General features: G+C 39.3%; 2 protein-coding genes and 1 non-coding gene across 3 annotated transcripts; 2 read left to right on the forward strand and 1 right to left on the reverse strand.

Moving 5' to 3' along the window:
- The first annotated feature begins 4414 nt into the window (after positions 1-4414).
- Positions 4415-4521, forward strand: LOC117127627. The gene has a single exon (XR_004450647.1). It is a non-coding gene; the product is annotated as a small nucleolar RNA R71 (small nucleolar RNA).
- A 3015-nt stretch (positions 4522-7536) lies between these two features.
- Positions 7537-10631, reverse strand: LOC103834186 (endonuclease 3-like). Its single transcript, XM_009110243.3, is given in 12 exon segments — positions 7537-7836; positions 7838-7890; positions 8252-8325; positions 8404-8471; positions 8562-8654; positions 8831-8914; positions 9024-9079; positions 9176-9271; positions 9361-9541; positions 9632-9696; positions 9882-10006; positions 10110-10631. Coding segments are annotated over 11 exon segments (963 nt in total). The 5' UTR covers position 10006; positions 10110-10631; the 3' UTR covers positions 7537-7767.
- Positions 10632-10849: 218 nt separating this feature from the next.
- On the forward strand, positions 10850-12786 carry LOC103834188 (transmembrane protein 184 homolog DDB_G0279555). The gene is made up of 5 exons (XM_009110245.3): positions 10850-11086; positions 11445-11719; positions 11805-11927; positions 12018-12308; positions 12390-12786. The coding sequence occupies exons 2-5, from the start codon at positions 11453-11455 to the stop codon at positions 12591-12593; spliced, it is 885 nt and encodes a 294-aa protein (XP_009108493.1). The 5' UTR covers positions 10850-11086; positions 11445-11452; the 3' UTR covers positions 12594-12786.
- The last annotated feature ends 1903 nt before the right edge of the window (positions 12787-14689 follow it).

Consider the following 14689-nt stretch of genomic DNA (forward strand, 5'->3'; position numbering starts at 1 on the left):
AGGAAATATGAATGATCTACACTAAAACATCCTAGCTATAACCTAATCACCCTTAATCTCCCTAACCCATGAATTCCAAAGGTGATTACTCACTAATCTCCATGATTCCTCTTAAACCCATATTGGATTTCAGATTAATCATGTAAAGAAATAGATAAGAAATCAACACAAGAACATAACAAATCAAAACCCAAGAGATGAACTTCTCAAGAGAGTTCTTGTGTATTTCTCAATAGATCAAAAGATAAAAGATAATCTGCCTCTGGTGGCTACAAAAGATGTTTAAAACATAGGTTTTAGAAATGTAAAACGTGCATAATGAAATGACCAAAAGGCCCTTAAGTAAAATAGAAATCGAGCAGATAATAGGCGCGGAGCGACCTCGGCATGTCGCTCCGGCAAGTCGCTCCGGCCTTCGGGAGCGACCTCAGTGGGTCGCTCTGAGAGGTCGCTCCAGGCTTCGCTTCGTGTCGTCTCGCCATAGAGACGCGAGCGACCTCGGGGTGTCGCTTTGGGAGGTCACTCCGAGAGGGGTGTGAGATGCGAGCGACTTCGTGGTGTCGCTCCGGGAGGTCGCTCCGGGCTCGTTCTCGCGTCTCCGAGTGATGAAACCGCGAGCGACTTCTCCCTGTCGCTCTGGTAAGGTCGCTCCAATAGGGAGGTCAGAGCGACTTGGTGGTGTCGCTCCGGACGTGAAAACGCAAGCGACTTTGTGCAGTCGCTCCAACGGGTCGCTCTGGATCGGGAGCGACCTTGGTAGGTCGCTCTGAGAGGTCGCTCCAAGGTTATCTAAGACTGTTCGGAGTAATGAGAACGCGAGCGACTTCATGGCGTCGCTTTAGGAAGGTCGCTCTGAGAAGTGGGACACAGCGACTTCGTGATGTCGCTCCGGGAGGTCGCTCCCATGCTCGGTTCGTCCAATGGTCACCTTTTCACCTCTTTTGAGCTCCAAATAACTTCATGTGGTACTCCAGTACCTAATAGAGACTCATGTATGCAAAATGCAACCTAAACATGTCTGAATCCTAATCTATATGATGAAAATGCTCATGGATGAATGGATAAAACAATGCAAATATGCAAGATATCAACTCCCCCAAACTTGTTCTTTTACTTGTCCACAAGTGAACTTTCTAGAACTCATAGGGAGAGAGGTTGAAGGAGGGAGCACATAGCCAAAAGAAACACAACTAGCACACTCTCTTATTACACTCTAGCTTCTCTAGGCCTATCTTAACTCTTTTTGTTCTTACACTCATCATCAAGCATCCACACATTCAAATCAACCAACTCTCACATTCATTAAGCACAAAACATCAGGTGAATTCTTGCAAATGGTCAATTGGTCCAAGTCATTTGGTTGGGTAAGGGAAGGCTTTTATTCAAGTGATTCAAGAGGTTCAAAACATATGATCTTTAAGGTGGTTTACTCTCAAAACAAGTAGCCTTGACATTGCACATAATATATCTAAGAAAGGGACCAACTCATGCATACAATGCTCAATCTCCATTGTTCTACCCTTTTCTCAAACATACAAATCACACAATCATTTCCCAATGTCAAACCCAACTCACATCTCTCACCAAAAGATCCTAAGAACTTTAACTCCTTCTCTTTGAAATCTACAAGGGATTTTTTCACAACCTCAAAACATTTCTTAGCTCCTAACAACTTTGCTAGCCCCCTTTTCTTTCTTTTTCTCTTTTTTTTTTCTTTTTTTTTTCGTTTTTCTTTTTCTCTTTTTTTTTTTTTTTTTTTTTTTAGGCTGGGGGCCAAGACTTTTCAAAACTTGAGCTAGAGGCTTCTATACTGGTCCCAATAAAACAATTCACTTAAGCACAAAGAGTCTATTCTTTTTCTTTTTCATTTCTCCCAAATCATAATCACAACACTCACCCCCACCTATAGCTAGACAATAAAGTGTCCAATCTAGCAAGAATGAAGATCAAGCATTGTCGTTCCCGATACTCTCAACATTATGCACATGTAAGACTTTCCGAAAAAGGCCTCACTCATCAAACAATGAAAGCTTAAAAGGAGGAAAAGGTTTTGGGAGTGGTCTACCACTAGAGTTTGTCAAAAAAGATTGGTATAAAAGATGTGACAACTCAAGTGTGTATAGCCATGACTCAGTACACAAGGGACCATGAGCAAGAAGCATTAAGTTCGTTCAGTTCAAATAAGGTTGTAGTTGGCTTCAAAGACTGAGTTTCAGCAATCAACAAGTTTCAGGAAGAGTTTTCAAGGCTCGAAACATACAAGTCTTTTTGAGAGGTGCAAAAGCTAGTCAAGTGCAACGTAGTGTTCTTTACAAGGCATTCAAAATCATTGCTCCCAATGCAAGTGAATGCAACCTATATGCTATAGACTCTCCTAAAAATGCAAATGATGCAAACTAAATGATTGATTTTTTTTTTTTTATCTATGCAAATAGGTATGCCATGCATGACTCAATGAAACAACATCAAAGCAAACATGATCAAATACTTGGTACCTCCCCCAAACTTGAGTTACACAGTCTCTGTGTCGTCAAGTAGAGAGAGATACCGAAAAGAAGACTAATATGCAAAAATGAAATGGTATATACAAGGGAGTGTGGTGGGTTATCTTCTATAGGGAATGAGTAGAGGGAGATGCTCCCTCCTCGTCGTCCTCAGGTGGTAACTCTTCAAGGTGCTCATCAGCAGGAGTGCCCATCTCTTCAATGTAGAAGGTTTGCCCGAACACAGTTGGTTTCCTCATTTTCCCCTTGATGTCAAAGTGGAGGATGTTCTCTTTACCCAAATGGAGATCAATCGTGCCCTCCTTCACATTAACAATAGCTCCTGCTGTAGCTAAGAATGGCCTTCCTAGAATCAATGGATCTTGAGCCTCCTCACCCATCTCAAGCACCACAAAATCTGTAGGTATCTCATACCTTCCAATCTTCACAGGGAGGTCCTCTAAGATGCCCACAGGGTACTTCACTGAACGATCAGCTAACACCAGAGAGAGTCTACACTTCTTGTACTGAGTGAATCCGAGCTTCTTTGCAACAGACAAAGGCATCAAGCTGACACTAGCTCCCAAATCGCAAAGACTTTTCTCAAATAGCATAGGTCCAAGAGCACAAGGTAGTGTGAAGCTTCCTGGATCCTCTAATTTCTCTGGAACATCAAGCCTCTGGATGATGGCATTGCACTCATGGGTAAGAATCATCATGCCTTCCATCTCCTTCTTCTTTGCAGCTACAACATCTTTCAGGAACTTGTTGTATTGAGGAATCAACATGAAAGCATCGATGATGGGCATTGCAACCTGAGCTTCACTCATTTGCTTCTCAAACAGAGCCTTGTACTTCTCTAGCAGCTGCTTCTTGAATCTACCAGGGAATGGAAGTTTGGGTTCATATGGAGGAGGAACAAAAGAACTTTCACTTGCTGGAGTAACAACTTCACCATCCTTTACTGTCTTCTTCTCTTCCCCAACCTTTCCTTTACCTTTGGCTTCCACTATCTTCTCCAAGATCTCGTCATTGATCTTCTCATCAACAATCACCACTTCATCATCTATGTTGATGGCAACCCCCTCACCTAGTTTCTCAGCATCCTTGGTGAGGGTTCTAGGAGGTAACTGCTTACCACTCCTAAGGGTGATAGCTTTGGCCTCCTTGGGATTTTGGTCAGACTTTCCAGGTAGAGATCCTTGCTGGCGATTCTGGTGAGTGTTCATGGAAGCAAATTGATTCTCTAAATTCCTGACTGTAGAAGCAAGGTGTGAGAATTTGTTGTTGAGCTCATTGTAGCTCCCATCAATCTTGGAATGAAGGTTCTTCAACTCATAACCAACTTGCTTCTCACTTCTAGTCTGAGACTCCAAGATTTGTTTCAGTAAGGTATCAGTGCTGCTCTCTTGAGGAGCAGAGGAACCAGACGAGGGGTTTTGCTGAGGCTGATAGCTGCCTTGCTGGTTGTTTCTAGGCGGATAACCACTCTGTTGGTTGTTGGGATAGGATTTCTGTTGGTAGTTGTTGTACTGAAAGTTGGGCTCCTTTTTGTACCAGCTACCATTGTTGTTAATGAAACACAACTCCTCTTGACCTTCCAAACCCTCAACCTCATTGACAGCAAGTGGATCTTCCTGCTTGGAGTTACCAACAAACTTCAGCTGCTCTTGGGTGGCTTTTTCAGCAATGAGTAGGTCGATCTTGTCTTCCAAAGCTTTGATCTCTTTCCTCGTCTGCTTATCATCTGTTCTACTGCCTCTGTCGTGGTCTCCACTGTAGACTGCATCACTCTTTACCATGTTGTCAACCAGCTCTTCTGCATCCTCCTCAGTTCTCCCAAGAAGAACCCATTGCTAGCTGTATCCAGTCTGGCTCTGTACTTAGGAAGAGCACCACGGTAGAATGTGCTCAGCAAGCTCTCCTTAGAAAAGCCATGGTGTGGGCATTGAGCTTGGTAGCCCTTGAATCTCTCCCAGGCTTCACTGAAGCCTTCCAAGTTCTTCTGTTGAAAGCTGGAAATCTCGTTTCTCAGCTTAGCAGTTCTTGAAGTAGAGAAGAACTTCTCCAAGAATGCTTTCTTGCAGTCATCCCAAGTGGTGATGGAGTCACTGGGTAGAGACTTCTCCCACTGACGTGCCTTATCCCCCAAAGAGAAAGGGAATAGCTTGAGCTTTAAGGCATCTTCGGACACACCATTGGTTTTTGACAACCCACAGTAGCTGTCGAACCTGTCCAAGTGATCAAATGGATCCTCTAGAGCCAAGCCATGATACTTGTTGTTCTCGATCACGTTGAGGAGTCCTGATTTGATCTCAAAGTTGTTGGCTGCCACAGCGGGTGCTCGGATTCCCAATCTATGACCATGAATGTTGGGGCGGTCGTAAGTGCCAATGGGTCGAGCTGCTCGCTGTTGGTTTTGAGGTATGTCTCCCATATCAGTACTCAATCTCTGCAAGTGAGCCTGTTGCTCTTCTTCTCTTCTATTTCTAGCACACTCTCTCTCTAAAGCTCTGATGTCTGCAGCTATTGGAACTAGGTTTGATGGACCCCTGCTCCTCAAGTTCATACACCTGTAGATTAAAGGGAGGTGAAGAAAGAGAATCAGTAACAAAAGAAAATAAAAATGACTTAGTCTCAAGCAAGTGACTAAATCTCAATGTTCAAATCTACTCAGAATTTGGCAACGACGCCAATTTGATGTTAGGAGTTTTCAAGGCTCCTAAGACAAATGTTGTAGTATAAAAGATTGTCGAACCAGTTCTGAGGGATATCAAAGCACTGAGAATGCAAGTACTCACTTAATCTAAGTGCAACCAATGATTTAGATGAGTTTTAAACTACTACTAATACTAGAAAGCAATAACAGAATGATACTTTCTTGACTAAGGGAAAAGAGAACTCATGGGCATAGGGATTAGACCTTGGGTGATCAAGTATCGAACTAAGGATGGCAAATGATCAATCAAACTATCAACCTTAAGCCTAGACACAATTCTAAGCAAGCTCTATGTCTAGATGAATGCTCATTTGCTAACATATCTCAAACATCAAATGTCTTTGGTTGAATAATATGAAAGCAATCATTACTAACAAGTCTATTAGCTATCTTAGCACCTTTAACAACAAATGTCTTTGGCAAAGTATACTAAAAGCCTAGGAGAGTTGTCTCGGGCATTTCATCGAACACCTTTCGGGTGAGAAATGCCTAAGGATCAACAACTGAGTGGCCAACTCAGAAGATGCATTATGATTACTCTACTAGCAAGGAAATATGAATGATCTACACTAAAACATCCTAGCTCTAACCTAATCACCCTTAATCTCCCTAACCCATGAATTCCAAAGGTGATTACTCACTAATCTCCATGATTCCTCTTAAACCCATATTGGATTTCAGATTAATCATGTAAAGAAATAGATAAGAAATCAACACAAGAACATAACAAATCAAAACCCAAGAGATGAACTTCTCAAGAGAGTTCTTGTGTATTTCTCAATAGATCAAAAGATAAAAGATAATCTGCCTCTGGTGGCTACAAAAGATGTTTAAAACATAGGTTTTAGAAATGTAAAACATGCATAATGAAATGACCAAAAGGCCCTTAAGTAAAATAGAAATCGAGCAGATAATAGGCGCGGAGCGACCTCGGCATGTCGCTCCGGCAAGTCGCTCCGGCCTTCGGGAGCGACCTCAGTGGGTCGCTCTGAGAGGTCGCTCCAGGCTTCGCTTCGTGTCGTCTCGCCATAGAGACGCGAGCGACCTCGGGGTGTCGCTTTGGGAGGTCGCTCCGAGAGGGGTGTGAGATGCGAGCGACTTCGTGGTGTCGCTCCGGGAGGTCGCTCCGGGCTCGTTCTCGCGTCTCCGAGTGATGAAACCGCGAGCGACTTCTCCCTGTCGCTCTGGTAAGGTCGCTCCAATAGGGAGGTCAGAGCGACTTGGTGGTGTCGCTCCGGACGTGAAAACGCGAGCGACTTTGTGCAGTCGCTCCAACGGGTCGCTCTGGATCGGGAGCGACCTTGGTAGGTCGCTCTGAGAGGTCGCTCCAGGGTCATCTAAGACTGTTCGGAGTAATGAGAACGCGAGCGACTTCATGGCGTCGCTTTAGGAAGGTCGCTCTGAGAAGTGGGACACAACGACTTCGTGATGTCGCTCCGGGAGGTCGCTCCCATGCTCGGTTCGTCCAATGGTCACCTTTTCACCTCTTTTGAGCTCCAAATAACCTCATGTGGTACTCCAGTACCTAATAGAGACTCATGTATGCAAAATGCAACTTAAACATGTCTGAATCCTAATCTATATGATGAAAATGCTCATGGATGAATGGATAAAACAATGCAAATATGCAAGATATCAAAGGCATACCATATTTTGGATCCAACAAACTGAAGAATAGTCATTAGCAAATACTTAATATTTGACGAAGATCAAGGCCGGATGTCCAACTTTTTTTACAACTAACTGATTTTGAACTTGGTATCTTAAGAAGACAAGAGTGTGACATTAGCAATTGAGTTGAACTTTTTTTGCATAAAGAATCTGCTCCTAAAATTCATAAAGATTGTGAAAACTAGAATCACATTTATCATATATATGACTAGTATTGAATGAAATGAAATAAACTTCTTGAAAAACAAAGGTTGTTACATGGTTCAATATATATATGTTGGTTAGCTAAGGGAAACTAAAACCAACTCTTAACCATAATCATAAACCGAGGATAACCATCTAATACCACTAAACCAATTCTTAACCATAATCATAAACCGGGGATAACCATCTAATAACTAGCAACACTTAGGTGAAGAAGCAACATAATGTTTGTAGATGAAACCAGATTAAATCCCAAATATTGATTTGGTGTTCGGCAAGTTGCCTTGGCTCTGTTTCTTCATCTTTTCGATGTTAGACTGCAGATACCTATCTATATCTATATACCACCATCACAACTTGTGTTCAAGGTTTGTACTTCACTGAAATATGCAGTTTTTTGCAAGTTACTTGATGCATGCTAATAGCAATATAGCATTTGCTTCTACTATTTTCTTATTCTACGTAAATGAGGATATTTTCGTTTGATATCTTTTAAAGCTCAGAACAATAGCAGCGGATAACATAACCTTAACTATCATTACATGAGAGCTTAGGTTACTAATTATTATAATTGAAACTCAGAACAGTAGCACGCATAACATAACTTTAATACTACCATTACATGAGAGGCTCTGAGCTAGGAGACGTGCATGCTTATGAAAAGACAATAAGGCCTAATCGGTCTTAGTTTCATGCGGTAGCGAGCTTCGGTTTCACAGAAAAGATTCGGTTTAGAGTCGCTGCCAAGCGAATCCCGCCTGCCTTGTGCAATTCTCTTCTCTACAACGGGCAGCCGAGAGAGGAAGTAGTAATCTTCGGAAAGAAATTTGGGATAAAATCAGAACATCATTGCATATTAGAAAGCTAACATCAGCGGTCTTAAATTATTTCTAAGTTCTGTTCAAAAAATATTAACAGAATATTTAACAAATTAATAATGTAGTTTAACAAAATAAAATAACTCCATCTATACATGTATAATGTTCTTTTGAAATCATAAGCACCGGATTTATATAAAATTCTAGAACCTAATTCATTTATGTATTTATCTAAAAAAATTCTTAATTTTTTTGTTTTTAGATTTGGATCTTGTTCGATCACTTGTACATGTTAAAAGACGGTTCTGAGCAAGATTATATGAAAGATCTTTTCAATGCTCAGAGAGTAAGTATACCTCCTAAAGTAGTCCCTGCGGTAGCGTTTCTGTAAGCATACTTGCAGGCAAGATCAATGCTTTCAGAGGCATATCTGACAACACCAAAAACACAGAATAACCATTAACAATGATCTAGAAAGAATATGACAGCTAAAAATAGGGATGCCTACGGATTTGGGCAGGCTGTTTGGTTAAGTTGACATGACCCCCACGACCAAACATCATTTGACCATCCGTACTATGTTAAGACGGCAGTTAAAGACAAACAATCACTGTGAGGTAAGTTTTATCTTGGAACTGCTTAGAACGAGGCAATGTAAGACCGTACCTTGAGTTTGTCTTGAAGGGCATGAATCATGACTGAAAGGCTTGAATTGTAATATTTCTCTAGAGCAGACTCAATTATCATGTCATCCCAAACCTTCAAAATCAAAGTGATGCTTTTATATAGGATTAGGATCATTAGAAGATTATAGCATATACTATTTTCGATCTTTGCAACATCCAAAGTTTAGATCCTTTCGCTTCCAAGACTCACGAACAAACATGAAATATATAATGTGTTAGCATCAAGATGATTGACAAGAAAACACTTACACGGTGCAAATTAGTTTCTTGATTGTACCAGTTGACTTTTACTTTGTTACCACCTAGATCTCCAAGAAAACCTTCATGCAAGGGCTGTGAACAGAAACCAAAATCCACATTAGGGACTAGCCATACTCTGTGCAGTTACTACTTTACACTAATCACAGGTGCAATGTGAATAGAGTAGCCTCAATTGATTAACCTGATGGACATCTCCCATATAATGTGATAAGAACATGAGAGCTTCTGTCAAGTTATCTGCAAAGTGCAAAAAAAAAAGTAGTAACAGTAAATTCCATGTAACCTATATGACACATGTATAAACTGAAACATAACACTAAAATTCTCACTCACAGTGGACAATACTCTGTGAGTCTTTAGAAGCTGACATCAGTTGGTTTGTGTAATTGAAGATTGCTCCTGTCACACACCAGTCATTAGGGCAGTCCCCTTCACATAAAAAGACAAGAATCTTACAATTTATTGCCAATGTCAAACAGAAACATATGAATTAACATTTGCAAGAAAAAGAAACCAACGAGAATAGTCATAGTAGCATTTGTCATCAGGTGTATCAGCAAAATGCAAAGCTGCAGTCCATTTCCACTGAGGGAGGCGTTTGATTTCATCAGGCCATGAGCAAACAGCTGCTAGTTCACCATCTGCATACGCTGGCAGAAGTTTCTTCACTGCAACTACAGTTTCTTCCTCAAAATATCCCTACAAAGTTTGTTTCTCTCCCCATATTAATAAAACGGTTCACTATAGTTCTCAGATCTATATATAATCACAGAGATCATTCTGTTTCACCTGAGCTATTTTGCAGACAGCATAATGACCATCGTCTCCCCAACACAGTGGCGGACCCAGCCTCTCTTTTTAGGGGTGTCAAATGTTTTAGTTTCAGCCCAATATAAAATACTTTTTATAAAAATAAGAAAAAAATGGTATCTAGGGGGTTTGAACTCGGGAATGGGGGTTCAAGAAAGCAGGCTTTGTACCCACTGAGCTACATTATCTTTGTATACAATGAATAAAACTCACTAATATTATATTTAACCTGTTGCAGGTGCAACCCCTTCAACTGCAGCATAATGACCATCGTCTCCCCAACAGAGAGCTCCATGAAGAAGATGTGTAAGGAGGAGCAGACTTGCAACCCACATTCTCAAAGTTAAACCCATTCTGACAAAAAAAGAAAACCCATTCTGAACGTTTTCGTTTCAAATCTAGAGACACAGAAGAAGAGGTTTTAGTGTAGTATGTACAAGCACAAGGAGTTTCTTACCTCTCACAAAGTCTTCTTTTGTTTGATTTTCTTTACTCTCATTGATGGAGATATCATACATATATATATATGCCAGAGTATGTAAATACTTAACCGTTGGGAAACTAAAAAATAAGATATTCAAATGACACTCGCACGCAGATATCGTTGCACTTTGTTTTTTCCCAACCACTATTCATAAATAGCTAGCTTTTTAAGTACGTCGAACTGTCTAGAAAACATAATATTTACTTAAATTAATGAAAAAAAAGTTGGGAATTTAACTAGAAAAGGGACAATATCTGTGAAAATCTTATCTACAAAAGACTAAAGGATGAAAAATCATTACTGTTGCTAATAAAGATGGGGTGATACAGTGATAGATGGGACTAAAAAACACCATTATTGCAAATGTTATTCACGTTGCATGCTATCTCGTTGCTTCTAGCAAATGTATATTTCACTATTCCAACTATAATTTTACCAGCAATACGAAATTTTGAAGAGCAAAACAAGTAACAAACCGTTTGATTTCAGTTTCAAGTGCCTATGTTTTAGGCTTAGTCCAAAAAAAAAAGTTTAATGAACCACAAGCCTGGAAAAGAGTCGTGTTCGAATTCTATTTGTGAAACTCTTGACATTGATGTGTAATTACTTGAACTTGAACTTATCTATCAGCAACAAAACCTTGTGCCACATGGAATCAAACGTTCTCTCGAAGCATTTCCTTAATGAAATATTTTAATCATAACGACTTCTTTCTTTATCCAACAAATCGAAGATCGTGTGAACGACTCACAGAGGCACAGGTGGATGATCAGTGCCGACTTGTTTATGCAAATCGTGGCGACTCACGTGGCATTATTATAATAATTATAACCTCATCAGTAGGACCCACTCGCGGTTCCATCAATCTTCTTCTCCTCAAGAAGAGGAGAGATCTGATTCTACTTACGCCTCTCACACAGTTGTCATCGCTCTTCTTCTTCTTTTCTCCGGTTAGTTCTTCTCTCTCTCTCTCTCTGGTTAGCTCTTATGTTTAGCTTTGATCAGATTCACAGACATCTCATTGCTTCTTTAGCTTCTAAATCACACTTTTATAGGAAAATTAAGAACAAACAAAAAAAATCGAAAAATCGTCCTTTCAGATTAATGGGTCTGATTGGGTTTACAGCGTTCACCGATTCTGATTCACGTGTTTTTTTCAATCAGTCAAAAAGTTTTGAGCTTTTTGTCTTTCTCTTTATGCTACTTAGCTTGCTTTCATTGCTGTTGTGAAGATTGAGATGTATGCTTGATTATAATTCTTGTGCATAGCATACTCTGTGGCTTCTTGATGCTAAAGTGTTTGTGCAGGGAACACAATGATGGACCTAACGAAGCTGAAGCCTCCACAGATCACTTTTTACTGCTCAGCGTTCTCTGTCTTGATCACGCTCCATTTGACGATACAGCTTGTGTCTCAGCATCTCTTTCACTGGAAGAACCCCAAGGAACAGAAGGCGATACTCGTCATTGTTCTCATGGCTCCTATCTACGCTGTTGTTTCCTTTGTTGGTTTGTTAGATGTCAAAGGAAGCGAAACCTTCTTCCTCTTTCTTGAATCCATCAAAGAATGCTACGAAGCTCTCGTGAGTATTCCCTTTATTGCTTTATTTTTGGTTAGTCTTCAACGTTATATAGAGGTTCTTACTTGTTCTTGGTTTGGTATTTTAGGTCATTGCGAAGTTCTTGGCGTTGATGTATAGTTACTTGAACATATCCATCAGCAAAAACATTGTGCCTGATGGAATCAAAGGCAGAGAGATTCACCATTCTTTCCCTATGACTCTCTTCCAGGTTTGTATCTATATATCTTTAAAGGGTCACTTGTAAATCTATATGCCTCTTTAAACTAAATAAATTGCTGTGTGTTTATTGCTTTGACAGCCTCATGTAGTCCGTCTGGATCATCGCACTCTGAAACTCTTAAAATACTGGACTTGGCAGTTTGTGGTCATCAGACCCGTGTGCTCTATCTTGATGATTGCTTTACAAATAGTCGGGTTTTATCCGTCTTGGTTGAGCTGGACATTCACTATCGTTCTCAATGTCTCGGTTTCTCTGGCCTTGTATTCACTTGTGATCTTCTACCACGTGTTTGCTAAGGAGCTTGCTCCTCATAACCCACTCGCAAAGTTCCTCTGCATCAAAGGAATCGTCTTCTTTTGCTTCTGGCAGGTAAAACGTTTGCATAATCACTCAAAGGCAAGAAGCTCATCTTAGGATTTTTTATAAATTCATTTGGTTACGAAACGGCAGGGAATAGCACTAGACATTCTGGTGGCAATGGGAGTGATCAAATCACACCATTTCTGGTTGGAGGTGGAACAAATCCAGGAAGCTATTCAGAATGTGTTGGTATGTGTGGAGATGGTTATCTTTGCTGCGGTTCAGAAGCATGCTTATCATGTTGGTCCTTATAGCGGGGAGACCAAGAAGAAGCTCGATAAAAAGACAGAATGATCTTCGCCATTTTGTAGCAAATCCGTGGTGATTTGATTTGTAATGGTATGTTGAGGAGATATTAAATCTCAAAGCTTTTGCTTTTATGGTGATGCCATTCTTCTTTGTAGCATATAGTGTGTGGAGACTTAGAACTTTTGTGCAAAGATACAATAATGTTGAGATATAATACTACAAGATGATTTTTTTTTTGGGAAAATTGAAAAAATAGGACATTCTCAACTTAGGTTTGTCTCAATAAGATTTTCAGAAGATTATTTAGGAAAATAGGATCTAGATTTCTGTTAATACTATTATACCCTTAAAATTAACCAATTAATATGAATTAATAATAATTGATTTAATATTAAAAAAGGTAAAAACATAAAGAAAAAATATATATAAAATACACGATAAAATAAAAAAAAAGGTAAAGACATCGGATTAACCTATCTTCTTCTCCGCCGATCTCCTTCTTCCCCTTCAATGGCGATTTCGAGTCTTCTTCTTTTGATCTCAAACTGCTTATTTTTGTTGTTACTCAGGCCAAGTTATTTGAAAAATTAGATAGAAATAGGAGCGACTTCATTCATTAGGGTCTTATGTTCTGATCTTTGAAGCTACGCAGTCTTATTGATACGAAATTGTGTCCTTTGATATCTAAACTGTCTACTGTAGTTATGTTTAGTGGTATATGAACAACTCGAATCATGTATCCCACAGTTTCCCCTTTGGTGGCTGCGTTTCAGAATGTTTCAGCGTTCTTGTTTTTGTCACATTTTCATGTGAATTTGACATTTAAATTTTTCCAATGAATTTGACTTCTTCTTCTTGTTTTACAGGAGAAGCTTTACTAATGGATTGTGAGACAGGAAGAAGAAGGAACAAGAGCCTCCACTAATGTGACTTTGAGTCTCAATTACTGTGTACATCTTTATCTAGATGCTGTCTCGGCCATTATTGGTCTTCACAATTGGTGAGGCTCTCACAGACTAGTCAGAGTTAAAGTAAGAAGCCCCAGGTGGTACTGTCTCTCATGAATCTTCAGAATCACAGTATGAGCTACAAACGTCTCAGTCTCTATCAAGGGAGACAGATCAAGAATGTTTTTGTAACAAACTCGAGAATGTTTAAGTATGTTGTTAGTTTTTGCAAAAGAATATTTAAGTACTCTTTGTAGTTTTTGGTCAGAATCACTACACCCTAAACAAACCCCCAAACCCATAGTCTTATGCAATAAACCATTAACAAACCCTAAAGAAACCCTAAACAAATTCCTAAACCTTAAACAAACCGTAAACCCTAAACAAATCCCTAAATAACATTATATTCGATATTGTCATTAAGAGGGTTCAATCTTAATGTACTCTTTCACTTGGAGGATACCAAAACAGAAAACACACAAAAAATAATACACTTAGAATTTGAGTACTTCAAATACTCTTAGTTTTAGCTTCTTTATCAACTTAGAAAAGTAGATGGCGAAAAGACAACTCTTTCAACTTCAAATACTTTTGGTTTTAGCTGCTTTTATCTCTTTTGATCTCATTGAAGCATGTCTTAGTCACTGCAAGTTCTTTGAGAGAAAAATGTGAGAGAAAATATTCTTTGCAAGATTTAGGGTAAATTTAGTTTAGATTTAGGAAATATCTTTAACTGATTTTACGGATTTAGAATATGTATACTACCTACGCAGAACAAAGTAGAGTAGGTGAGAAACATATTCTTCTTATAGGCGTCATATAACGTAAAAGACAGAACATGTTATGGCACGTAATCTAGCCAGGGTATATCGTTGAGTTGTGGCTATATGTTGTTATCAAACTGTAGGTAGACTGAAGACATCTTTCTTGATTATAACATAACAAATTCTAGATTTGTTAGAATATACAAGAAATGTTTGTTTACGTTGTATACCCAAGATATATCTATGTATAAAACTTAGTATCCGATTTCTAGACTAAGTATTATCTAATATGATTCCAATTTAAAAAAAAACTTTTATGATTCTAAGTGTAGCTAGAAGATAAAATAAAATATGATTCCAGTTTAAAAAAAAACTTTTAAACATATATATTGTCATACTTACGTTTCCAATAATTTTTATATTTTTTAAC

This window comes from Brassica rapa, chromosome A08, assembly GCF_000309985.2.
Source record: "Brassica rapa cultivar Chiifu-401-42 chromosome A08, CAAS_Brap_v3.01, whole genome shotgun sequence".
NCBI classification, from domain to species: Eukaryota; Viridiplantae; Streptophyta; class Magnoliopsida; order Brassicales; family Brassicaceae; genus Brassica; species Brassica rapa.

Bases quoted from the DNA above. Each gene is read 5' to 3' on its own strand.
- LOC103834188 (XM_009110245.3), top strand. From the start codon at position 11,453: ATGATGGACCTAACGAAGCTGAAGCCTCCACAGATCACTTTTTACTGC. The intron at 11,928-12,017 runs GTTTGTATCTAT...TTGCTTTGACAG, and splicing joins TCCCTATGACTCTCTTCCAG to CCTCATGTAGTCCGTCTGGA. The intron at 12,309-12,389 runs GTAAAACGTTTG...ACGAAACGGCAG, and splicing joins TCTTCTTTTGCTTCTGGCAG to GGAATAGCACTAGACATTCT.